Source organism: Tupaia chinensis, unplaced genomic scaffold (assembly GCF_000334495.1).
Source record: "Tupaia chinensis unplaced genomic scaffold, TupChi_1.0 Scaffold000159_1, whole genome shotgun sequence".
Classification (NCBI taxonomy): domain Eukaryota; kingdom Metazoa; phylum Chordata; class Mammalia; order Scandentia; family Tupaiidae; genus Tupaia; species Tupaia belangeri.
Window position 1 is genome coordinate 6,900,551 of NW_006159630.1, and position 12,911 is coordinate 6,913,461.

The following is a 12,911-nucleotide window of genomic DNA, read 5'->3' on the forward strand; positions in this document are numbered from 1 at the left end:
CCGCGCTAGCCCCGCCCCCAGGTGCCGGAAGGGGCGGGCGGGCGGGGCCGTTGCTGAGTCCTCGGAGCGCGTGCGCAGCACGTTTTCCGCCCTACCTCCGCGGCCTGGCAATCTGCCCTGCGAAGGCAGGTGCTACAGTGGGTTTACCGGGAGGAGCAACTCTGGGACCCTCGGGAGCTTGTAAAAGCGGGGGGAACCTGTTGGGGGACATAGACACACCTCCAGACCTCCAGACCCTCTGCCCTTGTTGGGGGGCTGCACGACTCAGCCTCCTCCAGCCGGGACACCTCTGGAGCAGTGGCTGTGTCTCTTCGCGCTGCCATTGGTCCTTTGCCCCGAAGGTCGGGGCAGCTTTACCCAAAAGCCAGGGGATCCTGGTACCCCTTCCCTCCCCAGCCTGAGCTCACCACTGCTGGCCAGAAATCACGACTGGGTCATGTCCTATAGCTCTTTATTGGGTGGATGGCGCTCACCCGAGTGTATCGCTTTGGAGGCTTCCTGGGTTATGGAGCCCTGGATGCTGAAGCCCTTTGGCCGATTCCTACTCGTAGCTTCCCAGGTTCTTCTGGTCTCAGGAAGCAGCGCTCCAGTCGTGTGGCTTCTCATGCTCCCGTTGTGCTTGAAAATGTAGGGTAGGGAGATTTAGGCTGTGAGCTTTCTGAGAGCAAGGTCTGCGCGGCCTTCAGCCCTGGGCCTGGATGTGGCCAGGCTGGCCGCCACACTCCAGCCTGTGCAGCCATGTTTGAAGCAGGCCCCACCTCCAAGGTTCAGGGTCCCTGTGGTCAGCCCCTGCCCTAGGCACACGTCCTGGGGCAGGAGTTTTGATCGTAGTCTGGCTGGGTGTTTGGGTACCCTGGATGTTCAGTGAGGGCCCCAGGCCTCTCACCAGGACGTCTGGCTTCTGTGGGGACACACTGGCCAAGGAAGTGTATCTCAGCCCAAAGTGGCAGAGGGGCTTCTCTGCAAGAGATTGGATGGAGCAGCAGGACTCTGGGGGCCAGGATACAAGTGAGCTCCACCCTTCTGACCAGGAGCTGCCGGAAGGATTCCCGGGTCATGGGCCAAGAGTGGGTTCTGGAGTCACACGGACTACCCCACCCTCCCTCCTTTGCCTTATCCCCTCCCCGAACCTCAGGGGTGCCCCTCTTTGGGAAAGAATTCTCAGTTGTTGGTCTTGTGTTGAGGGCAGCGACCAGGTCTTACTCCTCTCTGCCCAGTCGATGCTCAATCAATATTTGTTGAAGGGACTCCACCCTGGGATTCTTGCTAGGAGAAGATGGTGTCAAAATTCCCAATGTTGGCTGACAATTTTATCCCTTAAATGTTCAGAAATTGGGCCTATAAGGGGTTACACAATGTATCAAAGCCCACCTACCTACCCCTGAAGTGAGGTGAAGTCTGCAGGGCCAGGTGAAACGTGTGCTAACATTTTCCTTTCCAAACAACAGCTAGGGTGCAGCCAGGTAGCGGACTGGATAAGGGGCCAGGGGACAATGGGGGTCTTTAGGATACTCACAGAGTCAGACTTTTCCCTTTTTTTTTTTTTTTCATAGGTTTTTACCTTAAGCTATATGCACTCACTGGAGACAGCGACAGAGACAGTGAGAGGGAAGGTGAAAAATCACCACCTGGGGCGATGGCCAGGCCACAGTCCCTTCCCCTCCACTCTCCTGGGGTCTTGGGCATGCACGCATATGTGCCCAGTGTGAGTTTCAAGCTACCAGAGGTCTGGGACTCAAATGGGAGTCCAGCGATGTAACCACTACGCCATCTGCTGGTCCCTAGCGAGAGTCAGACTTCTAATGGAAAGATATTTTAACTGATCTGGACTAAGTTTTTTCAAGACTTGGAGGTGGTGAACAATTTGCCCACATCATGGTAAGAGTCAAATGTGAATTGGTTTCTGTCAGCGGCGAGTCCTTTGCTTTGGCCTCTGCACTACCGCCTGTGCCCACCAGGGGGCACTGGAGGACACAGGCCATCCCCAAGGATGCTTATTCATGCGGACCTGTGCAAGAGGAAGACTGGTCTTGGATGATGGAGGCAAAATGGATCCCCCTGATAAGTTTTTCTTGCTGGAGCTGGCTTGAGCCTGAGTCAAAGCAGAGCAGCTCTCCTGAGCCAGAGCAGCTCCTGCCAAGCCGAGAGGAAGGAGGAGGGGGAAACTCACTCCAAGCCTGTTTTCTAGCTTTATTGGTTCACGGAGTTTATGACCTGCTGGAGGCAATGTTTCTTGTGTGTAATCCAAACAGACTGCGTTCCCAGTTCCCATTCCTTCGGTATCCTGCTGGGGCAAGCCTGGGCTGATGACAGCCAGCCCCTGGATGATGACCTCAGGGAAGGACGCCCGCACTGTGGGATTGGTTCTGACCTGCAGGCCATGGACTCAGACCACCAGGGAGCAGAGTGGACTGCAGCTGGCCCAGCCAGCTACTTACCCAGGGTCGACACCTCTAGCAGCAGGGAGAAGAGGGGACCCAGGAGGACAGGGGAGGGGAACAGACAGCAGCCCCATCGTCACAGTGGTCCTCTAGCCACCATTGCATGCCTTCCTCTCCCCAGCCTTCCCCAGACCCCAGCACTAATCTTCCCCTTCAAGGACACAGGTGGGCACAGGAGGGAGGAAGAGCTAGAGCAGGCCCTGTGGAGATTGCGGGGGTCCCCTCAGACTGCACTGATTCAAGGACCCAAGCCGGGAGTTCCTCTCCTGCTCTCAGCACAAGTGCTGGGACCTTCAACCTCCCAGGCCTGCATCCGGATGATTGACGGCCACGGTCAGCATGAGGTCCAACAACCTGTAGGGGAGTGGTCACACCCTGGCCTTGGCCACCCCAAGGGTCAGGGTTGGGAAGAGGGAGCAGCAGGGACCTGGAGGGAGGGTGAGCTCTTCAGAGCCTTCTAGAGGGCAAAGAGAAGACGTCGAAGACATCTGGTGGGGCTTGAGGCCTGGTGTGTGGAGTTGGAGGACAGCAGAGGGAAGTCGTTGAGCCGAGCAGGCTGTGCCAGTCCCGCCTTCCAGGCCCCAAGTTCCAGGGCTCCAGAAACAGGAGGGCCTGCTCCTGGATGCTGCTGGTCGCAAGGACACTAAGTGGTCAGAAGCCAGCCTCCAAGGTCCCAGCTCCTGGCTGAGGCCCAGCTTGCAGAGTCCGGGCAATTTCTGACCCAGGCTTCCTGGGCTGCCCTTCTCTCCAGCCCCTGGTGACGCAGCCGGAGGTGCCAATCCTGGGCTGAGGCATTGGCACTCACTGGCCTCAGGTCTCAGAGGCTCATCACACGTGTCCCTTGGGACTCAGACGCTGGTCACATACATGATCTCAGGGTACTGCTGCTTCTTGGAACTGTCTTTGCCTTCCAGGGTGAGACTGCACTCCGAGGTAGCCTCTGCGATGGCTCCTCCAGCCTTGGCCTGCCTGCCTGGCCCATTCTTCCTCTGCAGGGCATAGAAGCTGCCACCCATGAAGAGGGCAGCGGAAATGAGGAAGAAGCTCGACATGTAGAAGACATAGCTGAAGTTTCTGGTGGTGTCCAGGAGGAGCCCTGAGGGACAGGGAACAAGTTAGGTCACTGCCCAGGGGTGCCCAGCCTCCCCAACTGAACCGTGTGCTCTATGACAGCAGGGACTGTATTTTTGACTCTGATGGGTCAAGAATCATGGCTGGCACCCAGTGTCCACTCAATAAATGAGTATATTTTTAATTTTTATTTAGTTTTAGTTTTTGCTAGAAGGCACATGCTGGGGACACACAGTGAGAGAGAGAGAGAGAGAGCGAGTGAATTAGAAATTATTCCCCAGCAGGGCTGGCAGGTGACACAGTGGTTGAGGGTGCTGGACTCCTACATGGCCGACTGCAGTTTGAGTCCCAAACCTGGCAGCTCTCTCTCTCTCTCACTCTAGCCCTCTCTGGTCAAATTAAAATAAATAAATAGGGACCAGCAGTTAGCGTAATGGCTATGTCGCTGGACTCCCACATAGTTGACCGCGGTTCGCATCCCGGACTCGGTGGCTTAAACTCACGCCCGGTGCGTGTACGTGCGTGCCCAAGATCCTGGGAGGAGAATGGAGGAGAAGGGATTGTGGCGTGGCCATCCCCCCACGGGGGTGATTTCTCGCTTTCTGTCTCTCTGTCTCTCTCTGTCTGGCGAGCGCACGCGCCCTATAGCAAACCCCCCCAAAATAAATAAATAAATAAATAAATAAATGGACAAAGTTAAATAAAGTAATTAAAAAAAGAAAAGAAAAGAAAATATTACCCACTAAGAGGATGGCCACACCACAATCCCTTCTCCATCTTCCTTTTGGAATATTGGGCACACATGCACATGCGTCCCACGTGTTTTCTTCAAGCCGCCAGGTCCAGGAGACAAACTGCAGGGTTGGCCATGTGGGGTCCAACTGCCTCCACCTGTGCCACCTGCTGGCCCACTGAACAGGAGGGGAGTGCTAGGCTGACTCTGCCTGGGCAGGGAGTCCTCCACCAGAGGAGAACAGGGCATGACTGCCCCGCCCTGGTGGCAGGCACTGAGGGGAGGAAGGTGGGCGGAGCTGGGCTGTTTGCTCAACCACCTCCCAGCTCCCTCATGCCCTTGCTGGGTAGCCTTTTTCATTTGTTTCCTTAGAGAACTCCCTCAGGTACAGGGACTTGCGATACCACACGGTGGGGAGACTCCCCACTGGCTGGAGTCTGCCTCCTCTGTCTTACCAGAACTAGCACCAGCCCAAGCTGTCTCTTGTTGGCCCCAGTACCAGCGCTTTGCAAATCTGTCCTCAGGTACTCGGATGACACACTTTCAAGTGGGTCTCTCCTTCCATTCCTCCCAACATAAGTCCCCATTGTGGTCACAGACGTGTCTGCTTTAATTCCCAGCTCCTCACAGAGAAGGTAAGCCCCGAGAGGATGGGAACCTTCACACCCAGCCATGCACAGCCTGCAATTGGCACTGTGAGTAAATGCTTAGGGCAGGTGTTCTCGTCTGCATTTTGCAGATGACATGGTGGCTCGGAGGAGGAACATGACTTGTCCAAGTGCCACAGGCGGGAAGTAGGAGAACCAGGACATGAACAACAGCAAACACGTCACAGCTCTTGCCAGTAAGCTCTTCATAACTTGGGATCCCCGCAGTGAGCCTCCGAGGTGGTTTACCAATAAGAAAACGGAGGGGGACCAGCAGTTGGCGAAAAGCCTATGTCACTGAACTCCCATGTAGCCGACTGTGGTTTGAGTCCCAGACCCGGTGGCTTAAATTCATGCTGGGCATGTGTGTGTGTGCCCAAGATCCCGAGAGGAGAATGGAGGAGAAGGGATTGCGGCGTGGCCATCCCCCCAGGGGGTGATTTCTCGCTTTCTGTCTCTCTATGTCTCTGTGTCTTTCTGGCGAACACACATGCCCTATAGCAAAAACCTCTCCACAAAAAAAGAAGAGAAAAAAAGAAAATGGAGGAACAGGGAGGGACACAGGCTCGGGTGGGCCTGGTGCCCAAATTCATGCTTTTAACTATTCATGCTCTGAGTGCCAGTTAGGGACCAGGCTATATGGTCCCCCGGGGTGCCTGGAAAATCAGATTCCAAGTTCTTGCTCTTGTAAGCTGAGCCCACATCCATCCAGACTGTCCTCTGCCCTTCCCCACCCTGTCCCTCCAGGCCATACCGGGCACACCTGGCCGCCCGCCCTCCCAGGGCCTTACCTGCCAACGGTGGGGAGATGAGCACAGACGTGCCGTCCAGGACAGAGAAGAGGCCCAGGGCGCTGGGAAAACGCTCCATGGGGACAATGTCCATGAGGACCTGGAAGATGAGGGCGCCAATGACGCTCATAGACACGCTGTACACCAGGCAGTAGCCCACCAGCACCGGGAAGCTGGCCGACGCCGCGCACACCAGGTTGGTGAGTCCGTTGAGCAGGACCGCCAGGCTGAACAGGTACTTGCGGTGGCTGGCGAAGACCGGCCGGCCAGCCACCAGCCCGGCCAGGGGCCGCAGGAAGATGTTGCACAGGCCGATGATGGAGATGAGGAGGGCCGCCCGGTTCTCGTCCACCCCGTGCCGCATGGCGTAGGGCACCAGGAAGACGTGCGGCAGCGGGAAGCCCAGGGTCATCCACATCACCCCCAGCGTGTACACGCAGTAGCCTGAGTTGTGCCGCAAGACGTCGAAGGCCAGGTGGCGCTGAATGGTGTGACCACACGCCGCGAGGCAGCCACGGGCAGGTGTCTTGGGGGGCAGAAGGGGACCTTCTTTGGTGTCAGAGGCCATGTTGGTGGCCACGGGCCTCATAATGGCCCCACAGACGCAGCAGTGGAGAAAGACCCCACCAAAGATGAGGAAGGTGCCCCTCCAGCCCAGGTCCTCCAGGAGGTAGTGGGAGAGCAGGGGCCAGAGCGTGATGCCCAGGGAGACACCCGCCGAGGCCAGGGCGTTGGCCAGCGCCCGCCGGCGGACGAAGTAGAAGCCCAGCACGGAGATGCTCGACTGGAAGCTGAAGCACATGCCGAGGCCTGCGGTGCGAGACGGGGCCAGCTTGGTGGTGTTCTGGGGCTTCCCCCCACACCCGCAGTGGGCTCCACGGTTCTAGCCCAGACCCAGTGCCCAGGGACTGAAGAAGGAATCAGCGTGTCTTGTCACCTCCCTGTCAGTACCCCCCATGGCGGCCAGGGGCACCCAGTTCTCAGAACTACACCGGAGTGGTTTTAAGCCCAAATAGGATTAAGTCCCTTCCCCTCAACACCTTCCAAAGACTTCCATCACACTCGGAAAATATCCAGGGCGTTTCCTGGGCCCCAGAAGGCTCCGTGCGGTCTGCTCCGGCCCAGCTTAGATGCCATCAGGCCACTGCCTGTCCCTCACCACCATCAAGCCACACCAGCTTTCTCCACCCCTGACGCCAAGTTCTTCCTACCTCGGGATGTTCTTAGGTGCCATTCTGTCTGAATGTCGAGTGCTCCCCCAGGGTGTGCAGTCCCATCCCAGCTCCGATGCCACCTCCCAGAGGGGCCTCCCCAGCTCCCCACCCGCCAGCAGAGCACGCAGGAGGGACAGCTCGCCCAGCCAGCCCTCGGGCTGCCCGCGATGCTGCTACGGCTCCTGTGTTTACTCGTCGATGGGTGACCATCGCCCTTCCTCCTCCTCGGTGCACCCCACCCCACCTCCCCAGCCTCAGGCCCGGTGGCCTTCCTGCCTGTGCCGATGCGTGTCCCAGCAGTTTACCCTCCACTTCCACCCTGTCTCCTCAGTGTCCCTCCATCAGTCTTTGTCTCCTCTTTACTAGATCGGTTTCCTTCTTTGTTATTTCTTCCATTACAAAAAAAAGAAAAAGAAAGAGAGAAAGAAGAAAGAAAGAAAGAAAGAAAAAGAAAACAAAAATGGGCCAGCATGGCCTGGTATTAGGGAGCTGGCTCTGACATGGCCAACCATGTGGTTCGAGTCCCAGATCTCGTGGCTCTGAGAAACACACCAGGTGCATGTGCTCGCATCCCCAAATCCCGGAAGAGGTGAGCAATGGAGAAGGGATTGGTCATTTCCCTCTTTCTCTGGAGAGTACATGTGCCCTCTGGCAAATAAAAAAAAAAAAAAAAAAAAAAAGCCCCCTTGATCCCACAAGCCCTCCTGGGCATGTTTCTCGTCTGTCTCTGCCTCCTGTTCTCCTCCTCCTCTCTTCCAAACCTGTTCCAGGGAGACCTTCACTCCCAACTGCATCGCACTAGCTTTTCCTGACAACTCCCAATGGCAAGTCCAAGGGTCAGGCCTGGCCCTCTCCTTATCTGATCCATCGGCAGGTTGACACACTTCCCCATTCCCCTTCTGACCTGCCCAGAGCTCTGACGCCGCAGTGCCCAGGCTCGGCCCTCAGGCCACCCTCACTCCCTTAGTGACAGTACGTGCTGACTCATCCCATGACCTGGCCTGGGGCCTCGCCCTTGAATTTAGCCTGGACACATCCGGATGAGCTCCCACCTTCTCCACACCTGCTCCCGTCCTGGCGTCCCCATCCTAGTTAGTGGCCACTCCAGTTCCCCAGTGGCTCAGGGCAAAGGACCTTGGTGTCACCCTCCTGGCTCTTCTTCGTGTACCTCACGTGCAGTCCCAAGCCTCACACCTGGTGAGCTATCACTGCCTCCCTGGACCTGTCCTGCCTCTCCTGGCCTAGCCCTGCGTGCGCTCTCAGCCCCTTAGCTGGGGGGCTCCATGACTCTGCTGGATAATGGCACTGGCCCCTCTGCCTGCACCTTTTACTCACTGGAGCCCAGCCAGCCTCCACCCGGCCTCCACCCGGCCTCCGCCCGGCCTCCTCGATCTCCTTGCTCATGCCCCTCTAATGTCCCAGTCCCTTTGCTGCTTCTGAACTTCAAGGCTTCCCCAGGACCCCCGACCTCCCTCAGGTCTCTGCTCAAACCTCTCTCCGAGGCCTTCCCTGCCTGCCTACGCGGCTTTGTCTGCAGCGAGTGTCCTTGTATTTACCCGACTTGTTTAACGCTGCCCTAACGGGGGCCAGGACGCCATTACGTCACCCATCCTGTCTCCTGCTTGTCCCGTCAGAAATGTTCACACACTCTCACTGTCTGTTTGCGGGGACAGTTTCAGGGGACTGCAAAGCGCTCAAGACGGTGTTATAGTCACCTGTGATGAATCCTGCTGTGAGGTAGAGCTGGCCAAGGGTACGGGAGAAGGATCCGGCCACCATGCCCAGGCTGGCCAGCACGCCGCCCAGCATCACCGTCACTCGGCAGCCGAAGTGTTCCACCAGGACACTGCACAGGGGCCCTGTGGGAAGAGGCGGCCAGCAGGTGGGTCGGTGTGGGGTGGGGGGAGCCACGACTGTGTCGGGTGACTCAGAGGGCCCCGGCCCTGGATTCTGGTCCCCACGCTGCCACCACCTGGCCACGTGCCCCCACAGCAGAGGGGCTGGCCCAGCCCTGCACCACAGCCACTGAGGCCGGTCCCACCGGGGCGATGTGGGGTCGGTTCCTGACTGGTCTGGATACCCCTTTGCTTAGCGCCTGTCTCGGGGGGTGTGTTGTCTCAGACGTCTGAATCATGGCGTGCCCAGTCCCATCCTCAGAAAGGCTGGCCGTGGCCCTCCTGCCATGTGCCGCCTGTGTGCTGGGGAAGCCTGGGCCTCTACACCCCTCGCTCTGGCCTCTGGGAACAAGTCAGGCTGAACACCTCTCCCCTCCTCCACACCTCCAGCCACCCCCTAAGTCCTAGGACACTGACTGGCTCCGTGTGGAGTGCCCCCCGCCTGTCTGCTTCCTCAGCCCTCTCCCTGGGTGGAAGGAGCCAGTCCGGGCTGGCTGCGCCTGGGCGCCTTGCAAGGTCCCGTTCTGCGTGCCCTGCCCCCAAGCGCACGATGGAGTTTCTCCAGGTTTCTCAGGGTACAGCCAAAGGGACGGGGAGAGCGGGTGTGTACGAGACGTGTGTGTGCACACCTGTGTGTGCATGTGTGTGCATCTGGGGTGGAGAGGGAACATGTGTGAGCCAGAGCGAGTTTGGGTGTCACAGAGAAAATGAGCAGCCCCTCCTCAGAATAATGGAGCAGAGGCTGGCGACCAGTAGTCTGCAGCCGCAGGGGGACAGGCGGGGCCGTGGAGTGCACATGACCGCTGACCCACACGTCCTTCCCACCCCTGACACTTGCCTAACTTACAGAAGGTGACATTGGGAAAACCTTGAGTCATGGAGTTGGGGGTGTGTCTGGGATGTGGGCCAGCTCCCTGGCTGCCTGCTTTCCTTGCCTCTGAAAATGTGGGGGCAGGAGTACTTAGGATCAGCCTGCAAGTCTGAAGTGTCCACAGTACCCTGAGTGAGCACAGGCTAAGGGGTGTGTGTGCGTGTGTGTGAGAGAGGCAGGAATCCCACACTGACTGAGATGCTGGTGTGCCAGCTAGGGGTGGTGGCAGGGGCTTGGGGACATACCTCAGTTCCTTCTGCCTGCCTCAGAAGGAGCTGCATGGGAGTCCCCTTCCTTGCCCCAACCTCGCAGGCCTGAAGTCTAGGCCTGGCCTGGCCTTCTCCCCTGCCCTGAGCCCAGTTCGCAGAGGCTGGATTCGGGAGCCATTCCTCTCTCCCAGTGTGAGGGAGGGCCTGGGATAACAGGCAGGCTGCTAGTGCCAGGTGGAACGTGGCTAGGACGTAGCCAGGGAGACGGGGGCAGCTGAGGCAGGCGAACACACACGTGGGATGGGTCCCGCGGGCCAGCACCACTCCCAGGTCTCCTTGGCACTCCCCGATCAGCCGAGGGGAGGTCCTGGCACCGGGGCTACTGGGGAGGACCTTCCCACCCTGTCCTATTGCTGGGATCTGGGTGAGGCAGTCACATTCCTCAAGGAGCCATCTAGGTAACAGAGGCCTCTGAGACCCACAATAGGTGGGAGCCAGGAGCAGGGGAGGCACACCCCAGCCTTTGCCCCACCCCGCCTCTGCAGGGAGCCCCAGGAAGAGATGGGGCTCTCTCCCTGCCCTCCCCCATTCCTGGCATCTTCCTCAAGTCCCCTTTACCATCCTAAAGCCCTGGCTGAGGGTTCTCCGAAATACTAATCATTTAAAGCCTCCTGTAGTTCCAGGCCCCACACCCCGGGGCCTATGCAATCTTCCCCCCTCCCCCCCTGCAGCCCAGCCCAGGCTCCCGGAGTCACCTAGTCCAGCGGGATTCCATCCAGGGCCAGCCTGCTGAGGTCAGATGAGATCTCGGGAATGTACCAGAAGGATTCCAGCCCACCTGAGCCTCATCATGCCCCACCCCCTCCCCAGGCGGCTCACCCCCAGTGTGGAGCACCGCCAGCAGAATGGAGGGGAACCAGGAAGTCTCGCTGTTGCTGGCCTGGAAGTCATGCTGCAGTTCCATGAAGAAGATGCCGATGCACGTGGGGAAGCCCAGGGTGAGGCCCTGTGTCACCAGGGTGGCCAGCAGCACCACCCAGGCCCAACTGCCGTCTGCATGCTCCAGGGCCCGGGGCATCCTTCACTGGTGATGTTTCCGCGCCACTGCAACCACTGCCTGGGTAGGGGACAGAGTGGAGCCTGGTGGCCAGCAGTACTGGCCCTCTCCTGCCACCTTCCCTGAGTGGCCTTTCTTTTACCCCAGAACCAGGTGTCACCACCCCCTGGGAGGTGGCCAGAGGCCCGCACTCTGGCCTTGGCATCTCCTTTCACCCAGTTCCCAGAGCCAGCCTGGCAGGAGGGGCAGGGCGGGTGGCAATCCGTGCCACAAGGCAGCGGGTGGAATTCGTCCTAGTTGTGACGTCACTCGGCAGCCAGCAGGTGGGACCTCCTGGCCCAGTCATAGCCCCCAAAGGCAGACGCCTTTTCAACCATTCAGGTCCTGCACGGCTGCAGACTTTCACAGTGCCACAGCGAGGTCAGGTTCCTGGTGCCTGCCCGCCACACAGGGGCGCACACAGCACAGCAACGGGGAGGCACGTGCACACGGCCCCACACAGACACACGCAGGCCCACAGACTCATCTTTTTAGAAGAATTTTTTTTAATTTAACTTTATTTCTAATTTGACTAAAGAGGGACAGAGTAAGAGAAAGAGAGAGAGAGAAGCGAGAAAGCAAGCCGCCAGGCCCAGGATTCAAACTGTGATCGGCCACGTGGGAGTCCAGTGCCAACTGCCGGCCCCTACAAACTCATTTTTTAAAAAAATTTAACTTTATTTATTTTAATTTGACCAGAGAGGGATAGAGTGAGAGTGAGAGAGAGGAAAAGTGAGAAAGCAAGCCACCAGGTCCGGGACTCAAACCGTGGCCGGCCATGTGGGAGTCCAGCACCCCCAACCACCACGCCATCTACTGGCCCCCACAAACTCATTTTTAAGACATACATTTATGTAGACGCACATACACAGAAATGTCCAGAGACACAGAAACAGAGGCGCATATACTAGAGGCACACGCAAAAATACAAATAGAGACACACACAGTCACACGGTATGCAGGCAAACAGCTCACATACGCAGAGACACAGTCGTGCAGAGACATACAAAGAGACACACACATACATGCACACAGATACACCCTGACATAAACACCGGCAGGCAAGCCAGGGACACCCATGCCATATAGGCATACACACACAGATACACAGGTACGAAGTTGGCACGCATGCGTACGTGCGCGCGCGCGCGCACACACACACACACACACACACACACTCAAGTGTTTGGGTCAGAAAGGTGTAGCGTCCTACCTCAGCTCAGCGTCACCACCCAGGCCACTCCTCCTATTGCAGAGCTGCCATGACCAATTCTCCAACGTCCCAGGGCCTCCTCCCGAAACTCAGGTGCTTCTCTGACACCTTGTCCCGGCTGCGGCCCTGTCCTCAGACCTCGCTGGCACTCAGGGTTCCAGCAGCAGCCGGCTGTGGGAGGACCCAGCCTGGGCTTGAGTTGAGTCAACTGGTCCCACGAGCTGTTCCTTCGGCTTCCCTCCCCTTAGTTAGCCCCAGATCCCGGGAAGATCCATGGGAACTCCGGAAACTACCAGAAACATGAAACTCCCTCTTCCTGCCAAGCCCAGCACCCCACACCTTCCCCCGAGGCCCAATTTAGCACAGTACCTAGCTAGATCCAGTCTAAACCGCCCTTCCTGGCTCTGACAGCCCTCCCTCCCAGAGGACCCCAGCCCTGCCAAGGTGAGAGTCTCCTTCATCACCCTCAGGGCGTGAGTGACCCCATGTGCAGGGAAGGGAGCACCTCCCACTCGGGACCTACATGGGACATGTGGCCCTGCAGATCTGGCCTGGCCTCCTCCTGGTCGGTGCCAGATCCAGGCCATACCTGCCACAGGCTCCTCCAGTAACTGGCTCTTGCCCCTTGCAGGACTTCTGTTCCCTCCGCAAATAGGCCACAGGCGCCACCTGATCCCTCACTGTGCTGCCCCAGTGTCACGCCCTCACCGGTCCCTACTGTCCCCTCCCC

At 58.3% G+C, this 12,911-nt stretch overlaps 1 protein-coding gene across 1 annotated transcript; it reads right to left on the bottom strand.

The window, feature by feature from the left end:
- Positions 1 to 2,170: 2,170 nt before the first annotated feature.
- SLC16A5 (solute carrier family 16 member 5) lies at positions 2,171 to 12,900 on the bottom strand. Its single transcript, XM_006145833.2, has 5 exons — positions 12,182 to 12,900; positions 10,752 to 10,989; positions 8,613 to 8,756; positions 5,684 to 6,493; positions 2,171 to 3,537 (listed from the first exon to the last, which is right to left on the bottom strand). Exons 2-5 carry the CDS (start codon positions 10,948 to 10,950, stop codon positions 3,290 to 3,292), a joined length of 1,401 nt encoding a protein of 466 aa, XP_006145895.1. The 5' UTR covers positions 10,951 to 10,989; positions 12,182 to 12,900; the 3' UTR covers positions 2,171 to 3,289.
- Between the last annotated feature and the right edge of the window lie 11 nt (positions 12,901 to 12,911).